We start from the raw sequence: 21,436 nt of genomic DNA, 5'->3' as shown, positions 1-21,436 counted from the left end.
TTATTTCTGTCCCCCGCAAATGGCACGTTCTTCGGGATTAAATTTCGCGGGTTTTGGGGTGACGTCAGTTAACGTTGCCTTTCGAAGCTCTTCCAAGGGAAAGAGGCGCCATATTGCTGAAGTGAGAGGTAGGACCACTCCTTTCCACAACTTTCCACCCTTCAAAGAGGTGAATTTCCGAGCATTTCTCCTGATAGACTCTTAGTTTATACTCTTCCCAATACGTGGTGAAAATGTCACGGTGTAATTTTATCTGTGAGAGTAGGGAGAGGCAAAAAGCCGCGCCCTTGTCAAGAGCCCGACGGGCTGAAGTGGTCTCAGCCCCGCATTAGAAAATTAATCACTCTTTACCATATTCATCACGCGTCTGCTAGACTGCGGCACTGACACGCCGTGATTTTTACTCAACATTTCAGCTGGACATTTTTCACGACATTTGCTACATCCAGACCTGTTGCCGTGATTATTTTGAGTGTATAAGACGGGATTTAAGTGAGTGTATTTTGGTCACGTCCGCGCCCATTCTCCACCGTCCTTTGTTGTGCCCACCACTTTCACTGCCTACCCTTGAACGTGGCAGTCTGTCTACGTCTTAACCTCACAGCTGTGTCTTCCAAACGACGTCTTACTGGTCTTGGTTTCACAAGAGTCTTCCGTCTTGAAGTGACACCTTGAGGCGATTCGGACAAGTCTTAAAAATGAGCTTTCTTGAGGTGGAATTCTAGTATCGGATTTGAACTTGAAATTGGCGTTTTCAGCCTGTTGCATGTGGATAGCTGTTTCAAGCCTGCGGTTTTCTGAAGAAAGAAATTGTCGATTTTATTTGTTATTTCTTCCTACAAAATGTCATTTGTTATTTCCCAACGAAATTCCAACCTGTACACGTTTTGAAATTGTAAACAAACCTCCCACAGAGTAGAATAAGGTAGGCGGGACCATGTGGCCTCATCACGCCCCTATTGTTGTTGACTTAGGGGGGCTTGGCGTGATTAGGCCAGGCAAATGTAGTTTGTTGTTTTCAGGATTTTACTGTCTCAGGGCCCTATGTTAGAAAATATAGTCCCAGAAATATTATAGATTGGAACTTGTTATTAGTTTAGATGGGTGTGACAAGACATTCATTTGTGATATGACCAGTTTCCGTTACATTACTGCAAGGAGGCTTGATTAAACCTCCTTGATTACTGTAAATTGTGGAATATTTGCTGCGGTTTTATTTTCGTGTATTTCGTGTGTTTTTTTTAGTGAACTCTGTATCTGTAGAGCCGGTATAACCGCCATTTGGTATAACAGTTAACACACCAGCTACACAGTGATCTCTACACTATGAATTCATAACACAGCAAATATTCATTTCCAATGTATCAAAACGCCATGAGAACATCTTTCTCTTTCTACCGCAAAATTAAGTACCCGTAAAAGTAACTCGAATTTACAGCATACTGGAGGGTAGTCAGCATTTAATTGCACTGTAATACTACAAGAGTGAGGGATGTCACTATAGAGCAACTGGTAGCAGCGTCACAGTTGAGCTCCTGGTTCCAATTAGTTTCTAATCAACCTCCAGCATAACACACCAACTTCGCACACACGGCGAAGAAGCAGCTGGTTATATTAGTATTATTACACTGAACAACCTGTCACACCTAACTATCACACATCTAACTGTAAGTGCTATTCAGTGAGGATGCCCCTACTGTACTGTACTCGGTGGTAATGTGTTCTACTCTACATCATCTAATCAGTGCCATGTTCTGGGTCTTTGATTGCTTCATTTTCAGACACTTGTGAAGAAACATGGCGTACATCATCAGAGAGGTTATGGACAATGAGGACCCACCTCTGCGCCCGAAGGATGTGGAGTGGAAATACAGGATGCAGTCCACATACGGACCGGGTAGGGTCAAATTTCGGTGTCAGAAGTACCACTTTCTGTAAAATTGTAGGATGACAGAAAATTAACATGTAAATCATGCTAGGGATTCGAACCCGGAACCTTTAGGTTATAAGTCAACAACCCTAACAACAAGGCCACATTGTCACAACTACAATCAAACCTGTAGAATGTAGCAACCTCTATATTAGGACCATCTGGCCAATGTGGCCACTTTTTGGGTAATTTTTCCCATTGACCCAAGCATCAAGAATCCTGTCTATAGTAACCACCTGTCTACTTATACAGTAGATTTTATTGATCCCTCTCTAGTAATCTTCTTGGGGATTTCTGGCTGTATATGTATAGATAAAAGGTAAAGGTTGTCCCATAACCTGTTTGGGTTGTTATCCACTGTGTCTAGGTATTGGAAGGTGGAGCCCAACCGAAATCAGATATCCATTTTTACACCTGGCAGGAGTGAGGAAAGTCGTGTGAAGTGCCTTTCCCAAGGGCACACAACATCAGTGGCATGTCAGGGGATTCAAACCCTGGACCTCTGGGCCAAATACCCTGACCATTACTCCAACACGACGCCACTCACTTGGCTGTACATGTTTCCCCTGTCTGCAGGCTACGCGAGATGCACCAACTGTAACAACTCGTGGGGGACGCAGCTGTGCTGGCTGACCGTGAACTTGAAGCAGCGCCGCGTGGTTAAGTGGTGGGAACAAAAGTGCAAGAAGTGCCAGACGCCCAACCGCATGCGCATCCGGAAAGACGACCTCTACATGATGATTGAAATGGCAATTGATAAGTGAGTACTGTAATTCACTTTATCTTCATGGTAGCAAAATTTCATGGTGTATTAAGGCATTAATGGACATTTTCACTGAACTTAACTTCACGGCGATGGCAAGTGATTTACAGAACTGAAGTGTGAAGGAATCATAAATAAGTGTAACAGGTTTTTCGTGTTGATGATAAGTTCACGGTACAGAGGTGACCGTGAAAACAGTGAACATAAAGTTACAGTGAGAGGAACAAGAATTGCAGTATTGATTAGGCTACAACATTTGTAGTGTTTTGTGGTGCAGCAGCTAAGCAAGTGTATCACTGGACTGCACCTAATAGCGTCAAGTTTTTGTGGCAACTTTTCAAGTTTTTCATAAATTTTCCCTTGCAGTCCCTGGCTGATGTGCGACAGGTGACATATTGGAGTACCTTTCACAATTTGGTGCAATTATGTATGGTCCATTGAGATACTTGCTTAAGCAATCTTGCGCAGACATCATAAGGCCAGGGTTTCAATGCTTAGTGTGTTGTTTTTCTGTATATCTTTGAAAGTTAATTATAGATTACATACTGATTAGAAAATTAGGAAAGAACTTTCCAAATTTCATCGGCATCCCGCTACCTTGAGGCATTCCATGATTCTCTCATTTTCAATCGAGTGAAGTGAGGAAATATGTGCATGTAAAGTGCCTTTCCCAAGGGTACAACTTTGGCGCCTCATAGGGATTGGAACCCAGAGCCTTTATTACTAACTTGTTGCAGGTACTACGCGTTAATAGACGGGACGTTCAGAAAGCGGCGACTGCGCCCCACGGAGAGCGACCCCCACGACATGAAGCTGTGCGAGCGCTGTCGGTACGGAGAGGCCGAGCAGCCCTGCTGGATGAACCTCTGGTACTGATGACGTCACGGTCGCCGTGGAAACAAATGGTTGACATGGAAACCAGCAGCCTTGCTACGCAACAACAACGACAGACAGGACCAGGGACTTCCCCGCAGTGACACATGAAACACAACACTGGTTACTTCTGGTGTGGAAACAAGCTTTGGATTCGGAAAATATAACATTGAGTTGACTTAAAAGTCTATAACTATGAATTTTAACCTTCTTCCTGCTGTGTAACTTATAACCAATGTAAAGTTGGTGCCAAATGGCTAGCTTAGCAGGCTGAAGGTTGATATGACAGAAATAGACATGATATTGAGTGTTTAAACATTACGTCACATATGCCATGCTGGTTTGTTGGACCTGGAAGAGAAAGATATATAAATCTGTATAATGTCATAATTACATTACAGTAATCATATACTGTAGTTTCACTGTAGTTTTATGTTCGCGATTTTCACAATGACCCCAAACCACCGGTGTCTCCTTGCTGTACACTATGTGACCATAGCGCTCATAATCACAAACTCAAATCCACTGCGAACAATCTGTTTTGTCCTTACCGTGCAATTAGACAACCGTGAACTTTAAGATATTTACACATTAAATGTACATGGCAACTTCCAGGTGTAACCCTCCAGCATGCCACACAATATTTACGTCACAGTCAGAGTGAAAATGCTATATATGGAAAAGCATGTTCTTTCAACTGACATGTGAGCCTTTAGCAGGTTGAAGCACAAAGCTTGGAGTTCAAGTTCAAAGTGACCAGTGTTGTGTACAGTGCATTTGGTGCTCTGTACAACCAAGGAGGTTAAAGTGTGACATGTTAACTTATGTTTCAGTCCTATCCTAGAAAACTTGCAAAGGGTGAACAATGAAAGTCATACTTTTGACCTTAGAACTTTAAATCTCTTCAGTTAAATTGAAGCTATAAGGAGTTTCAAATTCTTGTGTCTAAAGATACGACTGGTTTGCCTGAATTAAAAAGAATTTTGGGTGGAAATTTAGGGTAAAAAATTTACTTAACAGTCGTTTAACCCTTTATAAAGAATTGGACAGAGTTTGCATGATTCAATCAGTGTTAACTTTTGTTTTTATTTCTAGTTTTTTTATGTTTAAAAAATTGCACCTTATCTTTTTTTTTATATGACTCAGTCAGCACTTGATGATATTTTGGCTCAAAAGTCGAAACATTCAGAAAAGTCAAGGAAGGGGCTTCAAGTAGGAGAGGAATTTTAGTTTTTAGGTCACAAAGTTATATGTTAGTTTAGGCCAGATTTAGCTCTGTCTCAGTTGAGGACAGGTTTCCCCTTTGGTTAGGGTGAAAATATGATGCTCTCAGAACCTTTCACGAGATTTGCAAGAATGTTATTACCTGAAAAAAGGTGTAAATGACTTCAACTCCGACCCTAAAAGAAGGGAGGAAAGGAAGAAAGTAAAAATGTTATAAACATGAAAGGTTTATTTTGTACTTTCTATATTTTTGTACAAGAATTCAGACTTATCCTCCAAGAAAAAAACATTTAATACCTGCAGACGGACATACTGTTTCCATTCAAGGTCCCACAGGAAAGAAATTGTATATCGTAACTACAAGAAGGCAGAGGCTATTGGAGTATATTTGCCATATTTTTACTCTAAATGTTGCAGAAGCTGTAGTTTGCTTAGAATTGTTTATTTTACATTCTTGTGAGATTTTCTTTAACATTTACCTTGACTGGTGTTGCGCTGTCTTACCCCAGTCCCTCCTGTACGTCTTACAAAGGATCTTGGGGGTGAGGTAAGATGTGCTGTCAGGAACAAGGTGGATGTCTTGTGCAGTCACACGTTTCTAAAAGGCTCAACATTTCTTGAACCCACTTGTATTTGGAGCTGACTATATCAAACAAGTCCAGTATTGACTCAGAGCTCTGGCCAACAACCGTCATTTGACAGAATGTTTCTGCATATGACGGAAAAAATTTAAAGACGGTCATTCCGTATGACGGTCATTGATGGTCAAAAATTGGTGGTTAAGGATGACAGAAAAAATAAGTCAGCATTTTTCTGTCAAACTAGGAATTGAGATAATGGGGAAAATTCCAGCTGGCTAGAACCTAAGTGATGTGCCTGTCCAGTTTGTGATAGTTTTTTGGGTACCTTTTGTATCATTTCTATCTTAAGTTCATGCAAACTGTTTGGCTCTAAGTAAGCTTAGGCCACACCAATTGGATACAGTTGTTTTGAACGGCTTCCTTAAAATTGTCACGATGACAACAAAAAATATATGCAGAGTCCCCTTCTTTTTTAAATATTCCTAGGAAAAGAAGAAAGAAAACTTTTATGTAGTGACAGTTGATTTATATTTGATTTGTATAGAGGTTGACTTTTGCATACTAAAGTACTGGTTTTACCATATTTGGAGAGTGCCAAAATTTCTATGTTGGGACCTACCATTTTTTTCTGTTTTGTATCATTTTTCCCCAAAAGAAGAAAAGAGAAACAGCTGATTATCTTGGTGTGGCCTTGCACTGTAGAATTCCTTAAATGACGAATACAGATGTTAAGACAAAAGAGAGGAAGCTTTCTGTCCACTTAAGTTTATAAAGCTGCCATCTTTGCCATTTGTCAGAAAATGTTGCAAGAGCTAAGGATACTTAAGCACCCTTTGTGACGATACACCAACTTAAGGATTTGGTTTTGAAACCCACCCCAAACGAATCTCTCCTTGCAGAAGAAATTCCTGACTGAAAAACTTTTTCATTACATCTTTCTGCAGAGTCCCTCTTTTTTGACAAAATATCTAAGACTTACTGGAAAACCTTTTGATGACATTTTTTTGTAGTCCCTCTTTTTTTTACAAAATATTTAAGACAGGGACACCTGTGATAAGAAGAAGGTAAATTTCCCTGTGAATCTCTTGACTTTCAGAACACGATGTGCCCTTATTACATGTAATGTGATATGCATTGTACATATTCATGAAACTTTATAAAGTAGGAGAGACAGAAGTAAATGTAGCTGTTCAGAAAAATTAGTCACATTTCATATCAGACACATATCTGTACTAATCAAACTCTAGGCCACACAAATTTCATTTCTTGGTTCTTGGATTTTTGCAGGAAAATTATGCAGCAGACAGCAAAATGAAAATTAATATAAAAAAGAAGGCTGTGAAAAAAATGTGATAGGCCCAAATATCAGCACAGGAGCCACAAACTCAACATTTGAGGCTGATTTTTGTGTGAAAAACATTTTCAACTTCCAATGTATAAATTGATGGAAAACAAGAACTTTCGTCAACTTTTGGGACCAAAATATTTCTTTATTTATCATATTTATCAAAATATCAGCATTTGGGGTTCATTCATACCCTGAATATATGGAACATATTTGTGCTTATTTCAAAAGATGATCACAAGCTGCAATTCCGTGAACCGAGAAATTGAATGTGGGTACTAGTATGTTCAACTCCAAAAGAGTAAAGTTACTTTTAAGGTTTAACTAATATTCAGTTATCAAATTCTGGAGTTGCACAATTAGAGTTACATAAAATCACTTATAGGAAGATACTGGGATTTGGAGGATGTGATATGATATGACATGAATATCTTTATGAAAACATTATGTTAGGGATACATTTATGAATGACTTGTGAACTGTACCATATACCCATCAATATTTTTTAGAAAAAAATGTTTGGGGTACTCCAAATCTTAGGGTCTTCCCAACTTTAGAGTTATCCAAATGTTTTCTAGACAAAGGAGTAGAATAAAAATTCCATTGTTGAGAGTAAAGTTTTTCATGTTAGTGTGGCAAAGTGTTATTTTGGAAGGTTTCTGAGAATTTTGTTTCCTGCTGTAAGAAATACCCATGCAGTATTTTCATGTGCCAATGACAGAACAAAGGCCAATATTGTAGTTGTAGTTTCGTACTTTTTATGCACTCATATAGTGTACGCAATATTGTTAAGTCTATATTAGAGTGACTTAAGAAAGTTTCTAAAACCTGACATGTTTCAAATACATTTTTTCTGCATTCCTACATTTTCAGAAATGATGCGGATCGTATAATATTGGATTTGGACCAAACAAATACAATTTGAGAAACATGTCAAAACTTTGAAGAATTAAGTTGAGCCACTACAAGTTGATCTATGTTGAAAGCTATAGGATGTAGACTAACACAATATTAGGGAGCACAGAACTGGTTACAAAGTCTGTATATTTGTTATAAAGCTTCCGTTTTGTGCACCGAAGCTTGTTCTATATTGTTCAGCGATGCTGATGTATTGGAATACAAAGTTTTGTTGAGAAAGTGTTGAGTTGTGTTGTATGGCCACACTGATTTTATTTGTTGATTTTTTAGTTAAAATTCATATTTAACGGTAAGATAAACGTGAAATACCTGTTTTGAGAAAGTGTTCACAGCCTAATATTTTTCATATTTTTACAAGTCGGGACGATATACCCAGGAGCCTAATCTGCAGTACCGCTCCCGACCGCCTCCAGAAAATTGGCTAAGAGGACTGTCAAATTGCCAACTTTCCGTCTTTTTGGGTATGAGGAAATCGCGAAAGGCTTGCGGGGTTTGAATTTGTTTCCAATTATACAACCATTTAAATCGAGAATGACAATACTAAAGGCAAACAGACGGAACCTCCATTGCGTTTGCAACGACTACGTATAGCGCGCACCAGTGATACTGATAATTGGTTCCAAATACCCTAGCGCCACTGTAAACATGCCCTGTCACAAATCTCTTTTCGTCATCGTTAAATCCAACTCCCGTAAATGTCTAACTTTAACTTTTTTAAACTAAGCTGTAGGTATCAACAAAGGTGTCGTCGTCAGCTTTCATAACGAACTTGGTACTGGGACTGAATTCCGACGCTCACTTCAGGCACATGACGGCCTTATCAAAAGTGTCAAATTTCTATAGGAATCGACGGTGATATGGTTTTGGACCTTATTTCGTTTTCAAGGGATCGTTGTGTCGAGCTGTTTCCGGTTTTCCCACCGCGAAGAGAGTTTTAATAAAAGGTTTGTCTGCTCTTCCTACCCGTTGGTGGGGAGAACAGACAAAAAACATTTGCACTCCTATAAGTTTGCGAAGGACGCTATCTATATCTTAGGTATTAGATAGCAGACTACCGTCAATTGCATGATTCCCGTCAAAAGACTAAAAAAAACACACGAAAAGATCGTAGTAAATAAGAAAGAAACAGAAGTGAAATGTATATTCATTTATTTATTTATTAGTCTATAGTTACTTCAGTTAACTCAGTAACTGATTTCCAAGGGAGCCCTACTATTGTGAAGGTTTATCTTTGAAATTTGAGTAAAATGCTTTTATTGAAATAAATCGTATCATTTATACAATCAGTGTCTAAATCACATTGCAGGCGATACGAACAAGGCCATCCAGAACACGTGTAATGGTTACAGAACATTTTATATGCTAAAAGCTATCACTGTCAACACTAGTCGTATATTATAGGCGTAATATCATATAGAGTGATAATTTTCAACTTTTCAACACTATCTGAGGACTGTACCGGGATAGACCCCTGCTCTTATCGATAAGTGTGGTGGGTTCTTTACTTATATGCATCGGTCTGACCGAAAAAAAATTATGATTTACCCATAGAATCGACAAGGAGTTGAGTTTGAAAACTCTAAAAGCATCAGTTTTGTGACCTGTCAATTCAAAGTTTTGCCCTCTGCGCATGCTCTCCATGCAATTCGAACAAACCCTGGATGACGTCATCGTCCCCCCGCTTGACCGTGAACCCCAAGGACACCGGCTTGGACGGTATTTCCCATGATTCCACGTTTAACGTGTCCCCCAACAGAGCCTCTTTCTGATACAACATGGCGATTCTCTTCACTGGGTATTTCAACAGGTCCCCCTTAAGAGACGAGTACCGCCCTGCCTTTGTAGCTATTGCAGCCGCATCGGAGCAAAACCGTATATAATTAGACTGGTTGGTATGTCCGTTAAAGTCCAAATCACTTTCCCGGACCTCAAACTGTTGAGAATGCGTCGCGGGAGACTCCGAAGGGAACGGTAGGCTGGATTTCGGCCGGGGACCCTTCCCTTTTCGCCGTAAGGATTCCGGTAGCGCGACCGGTCGCCTAGTCGAGATGTCCACCACCACGCTCATGACGGAGAAACTGCACAGCATCACGCCGGACCCTGCGAGTCGGACATCCCCCTTCAACTCGTAGGACGTCCTGCCAACGTAGCCGACTCCAACCGTGACCACTACAGAGGAGTTCGGCTTCACGTCGGTGTAGAATGCGGAGTGTAGGTGGAACTCCTGGTACCGTAAGAAGCTTGTGATCGTCTTTAAGTAGCCGGGGATAAAGAAGGCGGACTTTTCCGTGATGGCAGTCAGACGGGCGTAGCCAATCAGGAGAGCGAGGGTCCACGGTGTCACATGACCTGTGGAAATATGAAAGAGATTTTATAATTAATATAAAAATGAAAGATAAAACACGCTAGGTAGCTTCGTCCTTCGTCCCTAATTTCATTTTGCTCTACTTTGAAGGAAAAAACATCATCATTTGTTTCGAATTCACATACTGGCAAGCCGCCTTTAAGGCGTAACACACCGGTTTTGTACAGTAGGCACAAATATTGCAAGACCAGGCTAGTAGGTTTCAGCCACTCACATCAGGATGGACCCCTACTCTTTTCGATACGTGTGGTGGGCTCTTTAAAGTGCTCGAGGGACATCCAGCATTACGTCCCATCCAAGAGGACGTCTCTAACCGGAGCAGGTACTCATTTTCACCGGAGTCGAGTAGGAATATAGGTGTTAGGTGCCTTTTCCGAGGCACAACATTGGGGCCTGCTAGGGATTCAAACCCAGATCCTTTAGCTATTAGATTCTCAGTCAACAACACTAACTACAAGACCAACTTCTTTGCCCTGTTATGGACTAATATGCGAAGTTCTTTGCAAGGGAAGTGAAAGATGTTCTATAAAACCATCAACGTCCCGAGACGGGGGACGTCACAGACTTCCTGACACTCGTGGCAAGGCTCATGTGTTGGAAATGAAGAGTCAATTCATTTGCAGTGGACCAAATAAGTTTAGGTAAGTCACGTTTTGCGCTGTGTTTGGATAGAAGTTCAATTTTGAACAGTATCATTACGATAAGCATGAACTTCAAAACTTGTATTCCATCTAGCAAATTAGCAAACATTACAAGCCAAAGAATTGTTCATTTATAATATCAGAACGTTATAAGTATGACTATAATGGGACCTAAAGCCCATTTTTCCGCAAGTCCAAGCCCTTTAAAGTATTGTGTCCTATAAATCCTATGAAGGAAAAAATCTGGCTTGACACAAGGTGTAGCAAATACATTGTTTTCGCACTAAATGAACACAATACGACCACACACTCAACACAAGCATAAAAAGGCATAAGGTTTATGAATCTCATCTATCATATTCACAAAACATTTTGCATCGTGACTGATCAAAGGCATGCTTTAGATTTTTTCAATACATACCATTTTAATCCCAGTTTATCAATATTTCTTATATCAAACAATCAGCCAATCTATTTCTTCGTAACTTTCTTCTTTATTTTCTTCTAATTATTCATTTCTGTCTGTCAGAAACGATTTTTAACTAAAAGCAGTGCATGATGCAGTAGACACTTTTCATTCATTAGTCATTGTAGATGTAGTAAGATACAACGTTCTTATGTCACTGTAATTGTACTTCTGCTTCGTCACCATGGACGTGTAAGAGTATAGACGTACAATAAAGGTATTTCATCCATTCTTTATAATCTGATTAGGCATTGAAAAAACCATCCATGTTGAAAATCTGCTACAATATTTCATATTTAAGAAATGAAGTTCAATTTCATCTGCTTATAAAGTGATATGAGGTCAAAGTTTGGACTTGTTGTCGTCATCAAAGAACTCAAAACAACACTTCACAATGTCGTCATTTCCTTTTTTGACTTGAAAATCGAGACTGTGCGAACGACCCGAGTCTTCTGTTGCCTCCACCGTCACATTTTCTCCTTCCTTCGTTTCTTTCTGAAACAACAGCGAGATCTTCTTCATCTTTACTCCTTCTTTGAGGAAAGAGAAGACGCCTTCTCTTACCAAAGCAGCGGTGGCGTCTGCGCAGAAGCGAATGTAGGTTGAAAAGTTGGTGTGTTCGTTTATATCGGAGTCGCTTGGGAGGGCGACAAAGTCGTGGCGGTAGATTCGACCTGGATTTAACGGCATCGGGACACCAAGTCGCGGCAAGGGATCCTTTTTCGGAAACGAATTCCTTAAGTTGTCGGGAATTGCTGTCGGTTTTCTTGTTGTGACGTTGACCAACACCCCTTGACCAAGGGAATAGCAGAGTACCTCGCCGGTTGAGGCTAGTCGCACGTCTCCTTCCAGAAGCCAAGACGTTTTGCCGACATGGGAGATCCCCACTGCCACGGTCACCTTGGCTCCTTCGCGCAGTTTTGTGTAGAACTCAGGCTGGATCCTAAACTCCTGATATCGGGCGAATCCGGTGACGGTCTTCAGAAAGCCAGGGAAGCGAAGTTGAGCGCGATCTCCTAATAAATTTGCCTGTTGATTTGCATCAATTATTGCCGCCAGAATCCAGAGTTTCAGATGCCCTGGAAAGCAAAGAGATTGGGAAAAATAAGTGCAAAGATCCAGTAATAAGTAAAGAATATTTGTTGCTTATTGTTTCTTGATGTGGTAAATTATACTATTAGTATTACTAGCTCGGCCCAAATTTAGAAACAAAGAATCTTAGCTGCTACGTAGTCCTGGGTACAGTCTGGCTCTAGGTTGAGATTTTCAAATGATAATAGTCACCTGTTATGTCAATCCTTCCACAAGTTTGGAAAATCTCAATAAACAAAGAAATAGATGTACATGTATTTTCCTCTATGACCAGGCAATGTGTTGCCATTTGCCAAAGCTCAACATTATATCTAAGAAGAGACCTAAAGAGACAAAAAATGAACTGAAACAAAATCTGATGAATCTGAAAACTTTTATTGCAGCTGTTCTTTATTATGATACATAAAGTAGATCATGTACAATTAAGTCAAGCTGCTTAGGAAAGTCTAAGTCTACAGATAATAATTATAATATAATAATCAATAATCGCAGTACAGAATGTACTGGAAACATTTCCCTTCTTACACACGATCTAAAACCTAGTAGACGTAAAGGTATTGAACCAGCCATCCATGTCGTAAAACTGCTACAATACAGTAGCTAAGAAATGAATGTTACCAAAATCGATGTAGTTGTTCCGTTTCAAATCCTTATAAAGTGATATGAAGTCACAAAACTCAAGTTTCATCTCTTTACCTGGAAATCAAGACTGCGCAAATGACGGTTTGGACGGATGGACCTACAAAATTGAAGCAATAAATGAGGTAGTTCTTTTAATTATCCCTTATAATTTTACATGTTATATAAGTTGTAAACTGATCCAATTTCAAAGTTTGGACTTTATGTCGTCATCAAAGAACTCAAAACAACACTTCACAATGCCGTCGTTTCCTCTCTTGACCTGAAAATCGAGACTGTGCGAACGACCCGAGTCTTCTGCTGCCTCCACCGTCACATTCTCTCCTTCCCTCGTTTCTTTCTGAAACAACAGCGAGATCTTCTTCACCTTCACTTCTTCATTGAGGAAAGGGAAAGCGCCTTCCCTTACCAAAGCAGCTGTGGCGTCTGTGCAGAAGCGAATGTAGGTTGAAAAGTTGGTGTGTTCGTTTATATCCGAGTCGCTTGGGAGGGCGACAAGGTCGTGGCGGTAGATTCGACCTGGATTTAACGGCATTGGGACATCAAGTCGCGGCAAGGGATTTTTTTGGGGAAACGCCTCCCGTATAAATTCGGGTATTCCAGTCGGCTTTCTTGTTGCCGTGTTCATCAGAACTGCTTGACCAACACAATGGCAGAGAACCTCGCCGGTAGAGGCTAGTCGCACATCTCCTTCCAGAAGCCAAGACGTTTTGCCGACGTGGGAGATCCACAGGGTCACAGTCGTCGTGGTGTCTGCACCTGGTCGAAGCTTCGTGTAGAACTCAGGCTGGATCCTGAACTCACGATATCGGAGGAATACGTTGCAGGTCTTCAGCAATTTGGCAATGGCCTTCAAACGACCAGGATTGCGAAGTTGGGCTTTGGCTCCCAACAAAATCAGCACTTCTTGTGGCCGCAATACTAGCATTCTCGCCAGAATCCAGAGTTTCAGATGTCCTGAAAAGCAAGTAGATGGGAAGAATAAGGGCAAAAGGCTAGGAACGAAATTTGAAAAAAAAAAACAGCTATTTGTTGCTTATTTTCTGAGGTATTGTTTTCGGTCTGTTTGTGTTGGTGTGTGTTCGTAGTTATCCGAATACTTTAGAGTGACAGGATGTGAGGCGGAAGATTGTGTAACCAGAGATGTATTATATAGCTCTTATCTTATAGTTCATCACTATATTCTTAATTTTGAGACAAATTGGATTTGTCCAAAGAGGTGAAACAATGAACTGAAACAGAATTTAATGACTCAAAAACTTTGATTTATTGCAGCTGTTCTTTATATAACAATATTTAGATCATGTAATGATTGTTGGAGACATGAAATACAATTTGAATAACATAAATAAGTTTATAATTCACAACCAGATACATGTATATGCACAAGAGCCAATGTTTCAGTGACAGTCCATCACATCAAGGAGGTTAAAATAGCATAATGACATAAACATAAATATTGTCAAACAAGACTGACAAGGAAGTAAACGAAAATCAGCTACTTCTTAAGTATGCATTCACGAATGTGACTGATTATACAATTTGTTTGATATACTACCATAAGCGGTTTCTATTGCTTCCTGTAAGCCCCCATGTATAACCAAGCTAGGAATGTCTCACCACTTAGAAACCGTTCATTTAAATTTGTTTCATATTCATTGACATGCAAATTCCATTATCCTTATCTTCATTATCTACTTCATTTGTTAATTTATTTTGCATGTCTTATATATTTCACTAGTTTGTCGAATTTTATTGAAAGACAGTCATAATTTATTTCTTTTATGTGTGAATAGAGTCCATTCCGAGTCACCGCGAGGGTTTTATGATAATATTTGTAATCATTTGGAAAAATTTTAAATAAAAGAATATCTGACTGACAATAGTTCTAAGTTTTTCTAAAAGATCAAATACAAAAATATTAATCTACTTGAATTTAATTAGATAATTTAGAAATATTTTGAAAGTAACTGCACAAAAACCTCTTTATTTGTAATAATTTCTAAACATCTATGTGATTATTTAACTTTTAGAAATATTAACAGAAAATGGTAGAAAATGGTTAACAATGGTAGAATGGTGATTGCCCCCATAAATGTAGGTGCTAATCCGCCCCTTCTGTCTGCCTTTGTACATCTTTAGACTTCACTGCAGGACACCGCTCGGTCCTTTGTGGAAAGCATTCTTCCCTAAACTTCGTAATGATGTGTGAATTACTTTCTTCCCAGCCCTCTGACCTATTTATAGAGATGTTACAAATAATGGTAGAAAATGGTAAGAAATTGTAAATAATTGTAAATAATGGTAGAATGCTGTTACCATTATTTAGAAACCATTGTAAATATCATATTCTACATCATGAATATTTCTTAAGTTGTAGAAAACTTAAGAAATATTTATAAAGTTGAAATCACATTCAAAATATTTCAAAAGTATCAAATCTCTTACACAAATAATAACAATAACTTGAAAATAGTTCTAAATTATGACAATAACAACCCTCGCGGTGTCTTGGAATGGACTCTAAAGAATAAGCAAAACAGATTAAAGAAAGCATTTAAAATTGTTATTTCCTCTTTTGACCCTAAAATTGAGACTGCACGAACAAAGTGAGTCGAATTCAGGCCATGTAGTATATACTGTGTTACTGACTTTTGGTTAAACATTGAGTTACAAAACTGTGTATAAATGTACAGTAACTTATTGTTTTTGATCTACGTTTGATTTGGTTTTTGATTTGATTACAATTGCAACGGTGCAATACACATGGAAAACAGGCAGCTATTGCTGGTGTCGCGACCTACACACAATATACCCGTTTTTACACCTGGGTGGGGTGAAGAAAGTCGTGTTAAGTGCCTATTCCCAAGGGCACAACATCGGTGGTGTCAGGGGATTCGAACCCGGGACCGTTGGGTTCTGGGCCGAATTTACTATGCCGTTACGCCACATGACCCCATGTTCAACATGTGTACTTTCAAATATTTGCAAACCATAACTTTAGAGGACTATATACTGACAATATAATGTGTGTGGTTTTATTTTTGCAGTGGATTTATTTTTCCTGTGACCACCCCATTGTAAATTCATGACACTGTGAATATACACTCCAAATGTACATGTGTAATACTACTGTACTACAGCATTGTTTTGAACTTAAAACGCTGCTAAAACTTCCCTTTCCCTCTTACCCAAAATAAAACCACAGCAAAAGTAAACAAATTTACAGCAAGAATATTAATCAACATACTGTAAAATTAATGCAGAAATTAACTCCACAAACTTAAAACAAACACAACACTTTTTGCCCACCTATGACTGCAGCCCTACTATTGTTTAAAACGCAAACTTAAAACCACCACAAACACGGCATTTTCTACCTACTGGGAAATTAAATCCCCGCAAAATTAAATGCATTTACAGCTGGATTCTCACATTCAAGCTGATATCTCACAGTTTGGCCTTGTTCACATAAAACTGCACTGTCACCTGGGTGATATCTTCTTCCCCCCTCTTAATCTGAAAACAAAGGGTTTCTGCACAACCCTGATCTTCCCACATTTCCACTGTCAGCTCATCCCCTACGAGAGCCTCTCTCTGATACAGGATGCCGAGTTTTCTGATTGGACAAACAGCGATGTCCTTCACAACGGAGAAAACATTTTTACGCGCACCCGTGGCAGCCGCATCCAAACAGTACCTTAGATACACAGACTGGTTGGTATGCCGTTGAATATCAATATCACTGTTATTCACAGTAACCTTAAATACAAACACTGGATCTGGTCTTTCTTTAAATGGCCCAGAAATAGCAGGCCTATCATGGCCTTCCTTACTAAACTTGTTAATCAATGCATCAGGCCATGCTATTGGCCGACGCGTCTTTTTGTTGACTCGAACTATCTGAGTGAGGCTGTGACCAATGACATCATCGCTTGCGTTGCTACTAATATCGTAGTCAAAGAATAGCGAGGATCGACCGACATAGCCGAGGCCAACAGACATAATCACAGAAGTGTTGGGTTTCACAACGGTGTAGTAACGTGGCGAGAAGTCCACTTCTTGGTAGCGAACAAAAGCCGTGGAAAAGGTGGATCCCTTGCCTTGGGTTCCCACACGTTCCTTGATCAGGGGACCAATCGCAGCTACCCTTGCGAACTCCAGCATTCGCAGGAACGTCCATGCCTGGACCCTACCTGCAGCAACAGAGGCCCACACCAATTCAATAGTTTGTTTCTTGCATTTAGAAAAAAATGTACCATTGGGTCAAACTAGAGCTGAAACTGAAGGCAGAACTAGAGCCAAACAAACAGAAAGAATAACATTTTCATAAACATGCACTTCTACTAATAACAGTGCCATAATATGTAGAATTGGTGGTTTCTAGTAATTCTGTCAAAGAGACAACTTAGTAAATTGGTGCGGCCTAGGTGCTACTTTTAGCATGTAAGTTGTGAGACGTCTCAAAGATTCAACTTTACTTCCCTTTCTCCTTACTAGTTGTTTGACAACAACAGAGACAGAAATCTTTATTGACACAACAAAAGTACAGTGACTTTCATAAGGTCTACTACATCTATATATACAAACAGTCAAGCTACTTAACTTATACATAAATATAAATGAATAGATATGAGCAAATCAACATGTTGAGTCCCACATATCATTTTTACAATTTGTACTCCTTGTACTTTATTCACTTCACTAGCCATCAAACAATCAGTAAGTAGCTAGTGTTGTTTTAACTGCAAATTTAAAACATCCTTTACCCTTCTTCCACGAAATAAAACTACTGTGCAAGTAAAAAATCTACAGCTGTGTAGTACAGCAAGAATATGAATCATAAGAGGCAACACAATTGGAGTCTCAAATTTTAGCTGATATCTTACAGTTTGGCCTTCTCCACGTAAAACTGCACTGTAACCTGGGTAATTTCTTCCTTCCCCCTCTTAATCTGAAAACAGAGGGTTTCTGCACAACCCTGATCTTCCCACACTTCCACTGTCAGCTCATCCCCTACGAGAGCCTCCTTCTGGTAAAGAAGGCTGACTTTTCTGATTGGCCAAAAAGCAATGTTCTTTAGGACAGAGATGTTTTTACGTGAACCGGTGGCAGCTGCATCCAAACAGAACCTTAGATACACAGACTGGTTGGTATGCTGTCTCACATCGATGTCGCTGTTATTTACAATAAATTTACACGCAAACACTGGATCTGGTCTTTCTTTAAATGGATCAGGGACAACAGGCCTATCCTGGCCCTCCTTACTCATCTTGTCAATCAATGTATCGGGCCATGCTACTGGCCGCCGGGTCTTTCTGTTCACTCGAACCATCTGAGTAGTGCTGCAACTGATACTGGTCTCGCTTGCGTCGCTACGGATATCGTAGTCATAAAATAGCGAAGATCGGCCGACATAGCTGATACCAACGGACATGAGCAACAACGTGTTGGGTTTCACAACGGTATAGTATTGTGGTGCAAAGTCCACTTCTTGGTAGCGAACGAAAGCCGTAGATCCATCGCTTTGGGTTCCGGTGTGTTGCTTGATCAGAGGACCAATTGCAGCTATCCTAGCAAACTCCAGCATTCGCAAGAACGTCCACACCTGCAGTCTACCTGCAGCAACAGAGGCCCACACCAATTCAATAAGTTGTTTCTTGCATTTAGAAAAATTATACCATCATCATGATCAATGAAGACCAGAGACAAAAACTAGAGCAAAAATAACAAAGATTTATTAATAAGTACATTTTATAAACACAATTTGCACTCTGTTTTTCGGATGTAAATATCTTTTTTCTGGTAAGTGTGTTAAAGAAACAACTTATAAGAAAATTTGTGTAGCCTATGTGCTGCCTCTAGTATTCAGGTCAAACTAGAAATGAAAATGACGAGAGAACTTGAGCCAAAAAAAGGACAAGTTGCCATACATTGTACCTATTGTCATTGTCATTATGATTGTCGCGCAATAAAGTTCTTCTTAACTAGATATATATGTTTGATATGTAAATCAGTTTTTTAGTTTATCAAAGAGACAAACTAATGAAATTGGTGTGGTCTACATGGCTGGTCTTAGCACTTAGAAAAGCTGTGAGGTAGTACCGTACCTAAATATTAGTCTGGAGCACTCAGACCTTGCAAAGGATTGTTCCACTTGGAGATGAACTGTTTACTGTTCAGGCAGCGGAAATCAGGAGAAGCTGATGCGCAGGGCAGAAGAAAAGCGGATCCGCAGAAAAGACTCTCGCAACAGAACTGAGTCAGCCTACAGATGTGACTTATGTAGTCCATTATAGAAACTTGCTTAAAATCCTATTAACATGAAAACAAAGTCTGTCGTCGCATAGTGAGCACAAAGATTGAGCACACCTTGTTCAACACAATTTCAGAGAGTAGTAAGTAAGTTTCCCTCCTAGCTTTCTATTTTCACGTTCCCATCTTTCTAAATCATTACATCAGCGTGTGGCCTTACTAAAGCAATGAACTTCTCTTGAAGATGGAACACTACTACTGCCTTGACTGGAGACTTTGCTCTCTGCTATCCCCATAGAACTCGACGGTGCACTGGTAGATCAATTTCCCTCCTTTCTGGATCTGGAACTTTAAGGAGTTTGCTACAGTTTGGTCTTCCCAGGACAAGACATCTAGACGATCTCCTTCCTTTACTTGTCCAAGGAACAAGGCTGCAACTTTCTTGAGATGGTTGTTGCCACTTGGACCATTCTTAGAGGAGGAGTAGGTACATGTTGTTACTCCTTGAGCCGCGTGGTCGAGACAGTACCTCAGATACTGTGCATTGTTGACATGATTCATTGGCGCATCCGTGTTGCTTTGCACGACCACAAGGCTTGTCTTGAACGCCGTCTCTGCTGGGGTTTTTCCAAACGGCTGTACCATGTTTGGGCGCGGAGGTGAGCGGGAACCAATCATGTGCTTTGGGATGATCCACCCAGGAAGAGGGGTGGGCAGCCCTGTCTTCACATTCATAAATTCAAAACAGGGATAAAAGACTTACTGTTTATACCGGTAATACCATGTTTTATCGCTTCAATCCTGCTAACATGCTTTACGGTGTTCAAGTTTGAAAAGTGGACATCTTGTCTTTTTTGCCTGCCTTGTTTTTTTCGCCTGCGCGCACTAAATTTGGAGTCTGCAGAGGATGTCGTCCATAAAATTTACTTGCTGCGGCCTTATTTTATAAACAGTCTTACCTGAGCGATCGAAGTCAAAGGGATGGAGTTCGTAGGTCGCCACGAGTTTGGTGCCGTCTTCACTCAGCCTGGTCTTCATCTTGACTCCTGAATAGGTGGGAAAAACTTGTTACTTAAGAACTTACATACATGCATCTGATTCGTTTTTCCCTAGATCTGTTGTAGAGTTGTAGAGTAATGCCAATGATGGTTATACCGGCTACACAGATACAGAAGCTGGTTATATAGAAACAGTTAATAAAGAAGCAGGAGGCTTGATTAGAAGTTATTTCACCACAGTCAAACATACACTTCAAATACGCACTTAGGCATACCTGTAACACCTCTGCATGATACCGCCTACTGTTGAGGCCACTTTTTGGTGGTTGCTTCTGACCAATAAGTTAGATTGACCAGCTGCCTCTCAATAGTGACTACTTTATATGCAATTTTTTTTTCTCCATTTTTACCAGTTAGCCATATGACATGATTGCAACCTGTTAAATACACCTTGTAAAATGTTAACTTTTCCCAAACAGAAATCTTAGCCTAGTAGGAGTTCCGTGCCAGTAACAACAGCAAATATGTTGATACATTAACCCACTGTCATTTAATAACTGCCTTTAAGGCTTTAGACACCAAAGGCAAAGATTACAAGGTCCAAGGGTCAATGACCCGTCGGTCATTTCCCATTTAATAGAACTTGCTGCGGTGAGATCGAATCTTATATCTTTAAAAAAAAATCAACGCAACATGTTCAGTCACAAATACAAGTCTAAGTTATCAACACTGAGACAAATGAATGTGCTATCCTTAAAAAAGGCAAAAGCCGTCAGACCAGAAATTATCAAAGTCCATATCATAAATTATAATTTACCCTCGAGCCCTCCCACCAAAACCTACGCTCCAGATAGATTGGTTTGAAGAAGTCTTAGGTCTTTGTAAAGCAAGCACATTACCTTGTAGGGTGACTAGAGACGCACTAGAGACCTTGAAAGATTCCCTTTATGCACTAAACGTAAGAAAACGAACAGAAGTCGCTTGCCGAACTTCTTTCTTGCAACTCCTGGCTCGAAGTCTTCCTTGGTCCAAAGTAACCTTTGACCGGTAGCAGGGGTGTTGTTACCCGATCTATACAGTTGTATAAATAAAAATAAGAGGACGAAATGTGGAAAAAATACTGGTACATTGTTTTTAACTTCATATTTTTTGCTATGCCTTATCCGTTAGAAATTCATATCTGTGCATCTATGTAAAAATAAACTTAACTCCGTATCTATCCATCCCTCTTTGTCAGTGAGACATTCCTTAAGGGTCAAAGGTTAGTAGTTTTAACGCGCGAAAGCTGGGATGCCTGGCGAAAACGTTTCTGTCACAATTTTATTGAGATAATCGAAAATCCCAAA

The 21,436-nt window shown here is 39.9% G+C and overlaps 2 protein-coding genes across 8 annotated transcripts; one reads left to right on the top strand and one right to left on the bottom strand.

Moving 5' to 3' along the window:
• Nucleotides 1-4: 4 nt before the first annotated feature.
• LOC136445977 (uncharacterized) lies at nt 5-7,853 on the top strand. Of its 2 annotated transcripts, none has more exons than XM_066444237.1 (4): nt 5-128; nt 1,782-1,897; nt 2,507-2,690; nt 3,431-7,853. In XM_066444237.1, exons 2-4 carry the CDS (start codon nt 1,798-1,800, stop codon nt 3,567-3,569), a joined length of 423 nt encoding a protein of 140 aa, XP_066300334.1. In that variant the 5' UTR covers nt 5-128; nt 1,782-1,797; the 3' UTR covers nt 3,570-7,853. The 2 variants fall into 2 exon arrangements, with proteins under 2 accessions (XP_066300334.1, XP_066300333.1); XM_066444236.1 differs by having other exon boundaries at nt 51-169.
• Nucleotides 7,854-8,766: 913 nt separating this feature from the next.
• On the bottom strand, nt 8,767-21,365 carry LOC136446458 (uncharacterized). 6 transcript variants are annotated; one of them, XM_066444832.1, is made up of 3 exons: nt 21,082-21,326; nt 20,052-20,140; nt 8,767-9,983 (listed from the first exon to the last, which is right to left on the bottom strand). In XM_066444832.1, the coding sequence occupies exons 2-3, from the start codon at nt 20,128-20,130 to the stop codon at nt 9,244-9,246; spliced, it is 819 nt and encodes a 272-aa protein (XP_066300929.1). In that variant the 5' UTR covers nt 20,131-20,140; nt 21,082-21,326; the 3' UTR covers nt 8,767-9,243. The 6 variants fall into 6 exon arrangements, with proteins under 6 accessions (XP_066300929.1, XP_066300928.1, XP_066300930.1 ...); XM_066444831.1 differs by having other exon boundaries at nt 20,052-20,138; nt 20,990-21,311; XM_066444833.1 differs by lacking the exon at nt 8,767-9,983 and adding an exon at nt 11,434-12,185 and having other exon boundaries at nt 20,052-20,138; nt 20,990-21,365.
• Nucleotides 21,366-21,436: the final 71 nt, after the last annotated feature.

The sequence above is a fragment of the Branchiostoma lanceolatum genome, chromosome 12 (genome assembly GCF_035083965.1).
Source record: "Branchiostoma lanceolatum isolate klBraLanc5 chromosome 12, klBraLanc5.hap2, whole genome shotgun sequence".
In the NCBI taxonomy this organism is placed as follows: domain Eukaryota; kingdom Metazoa; phylum Chordata; class Leptocardii; order Amphioxiformes; family Branchiostomatidae; genus Branchiostoma; species Branchiostoma lanceolatum.
Note: the sequence above shows the minus strand (reverse complement) of the source record. Positions and strands in the feature narration are given on the sequence as shown.

Coding starts and splice junctions, on each gene's coding strand:
- LOC136445977 (XM_066444237.1), top strand. CDS start 1,798: ATGGCGTACATCATCAGAGAGGTTATGGACAATGAGGACCCACCTCTG. Junction 1,898..2,506: donor GCAGTCCACATACGGACCGG/GTAGGGTCAAAT, acceptor CCCTGTCTGCAG/GCTACGCGAGATGCACCAAC. Junction 2,691..3,430: donor ATTGAAATGGCAATTGATAA/GTGAGTACTGTA, acceptor AACTTGTTGCAG/GTACTACGCGTTAATAGACG.
- LOC136446458 (XM_066444828.1), bottom strand. CDS start 20,130: ATGAAGACCAGGCTGAGTGAAGACGGCACCAAACTCGTGGCGACCTAC. Junction 13,795..20,051: donor CTTTGACTTCGATCGCTCAG/GTAAGACTGTTT, acceptor CTTGCTTTTCAG/GACATCTGAAACTCTGGATT.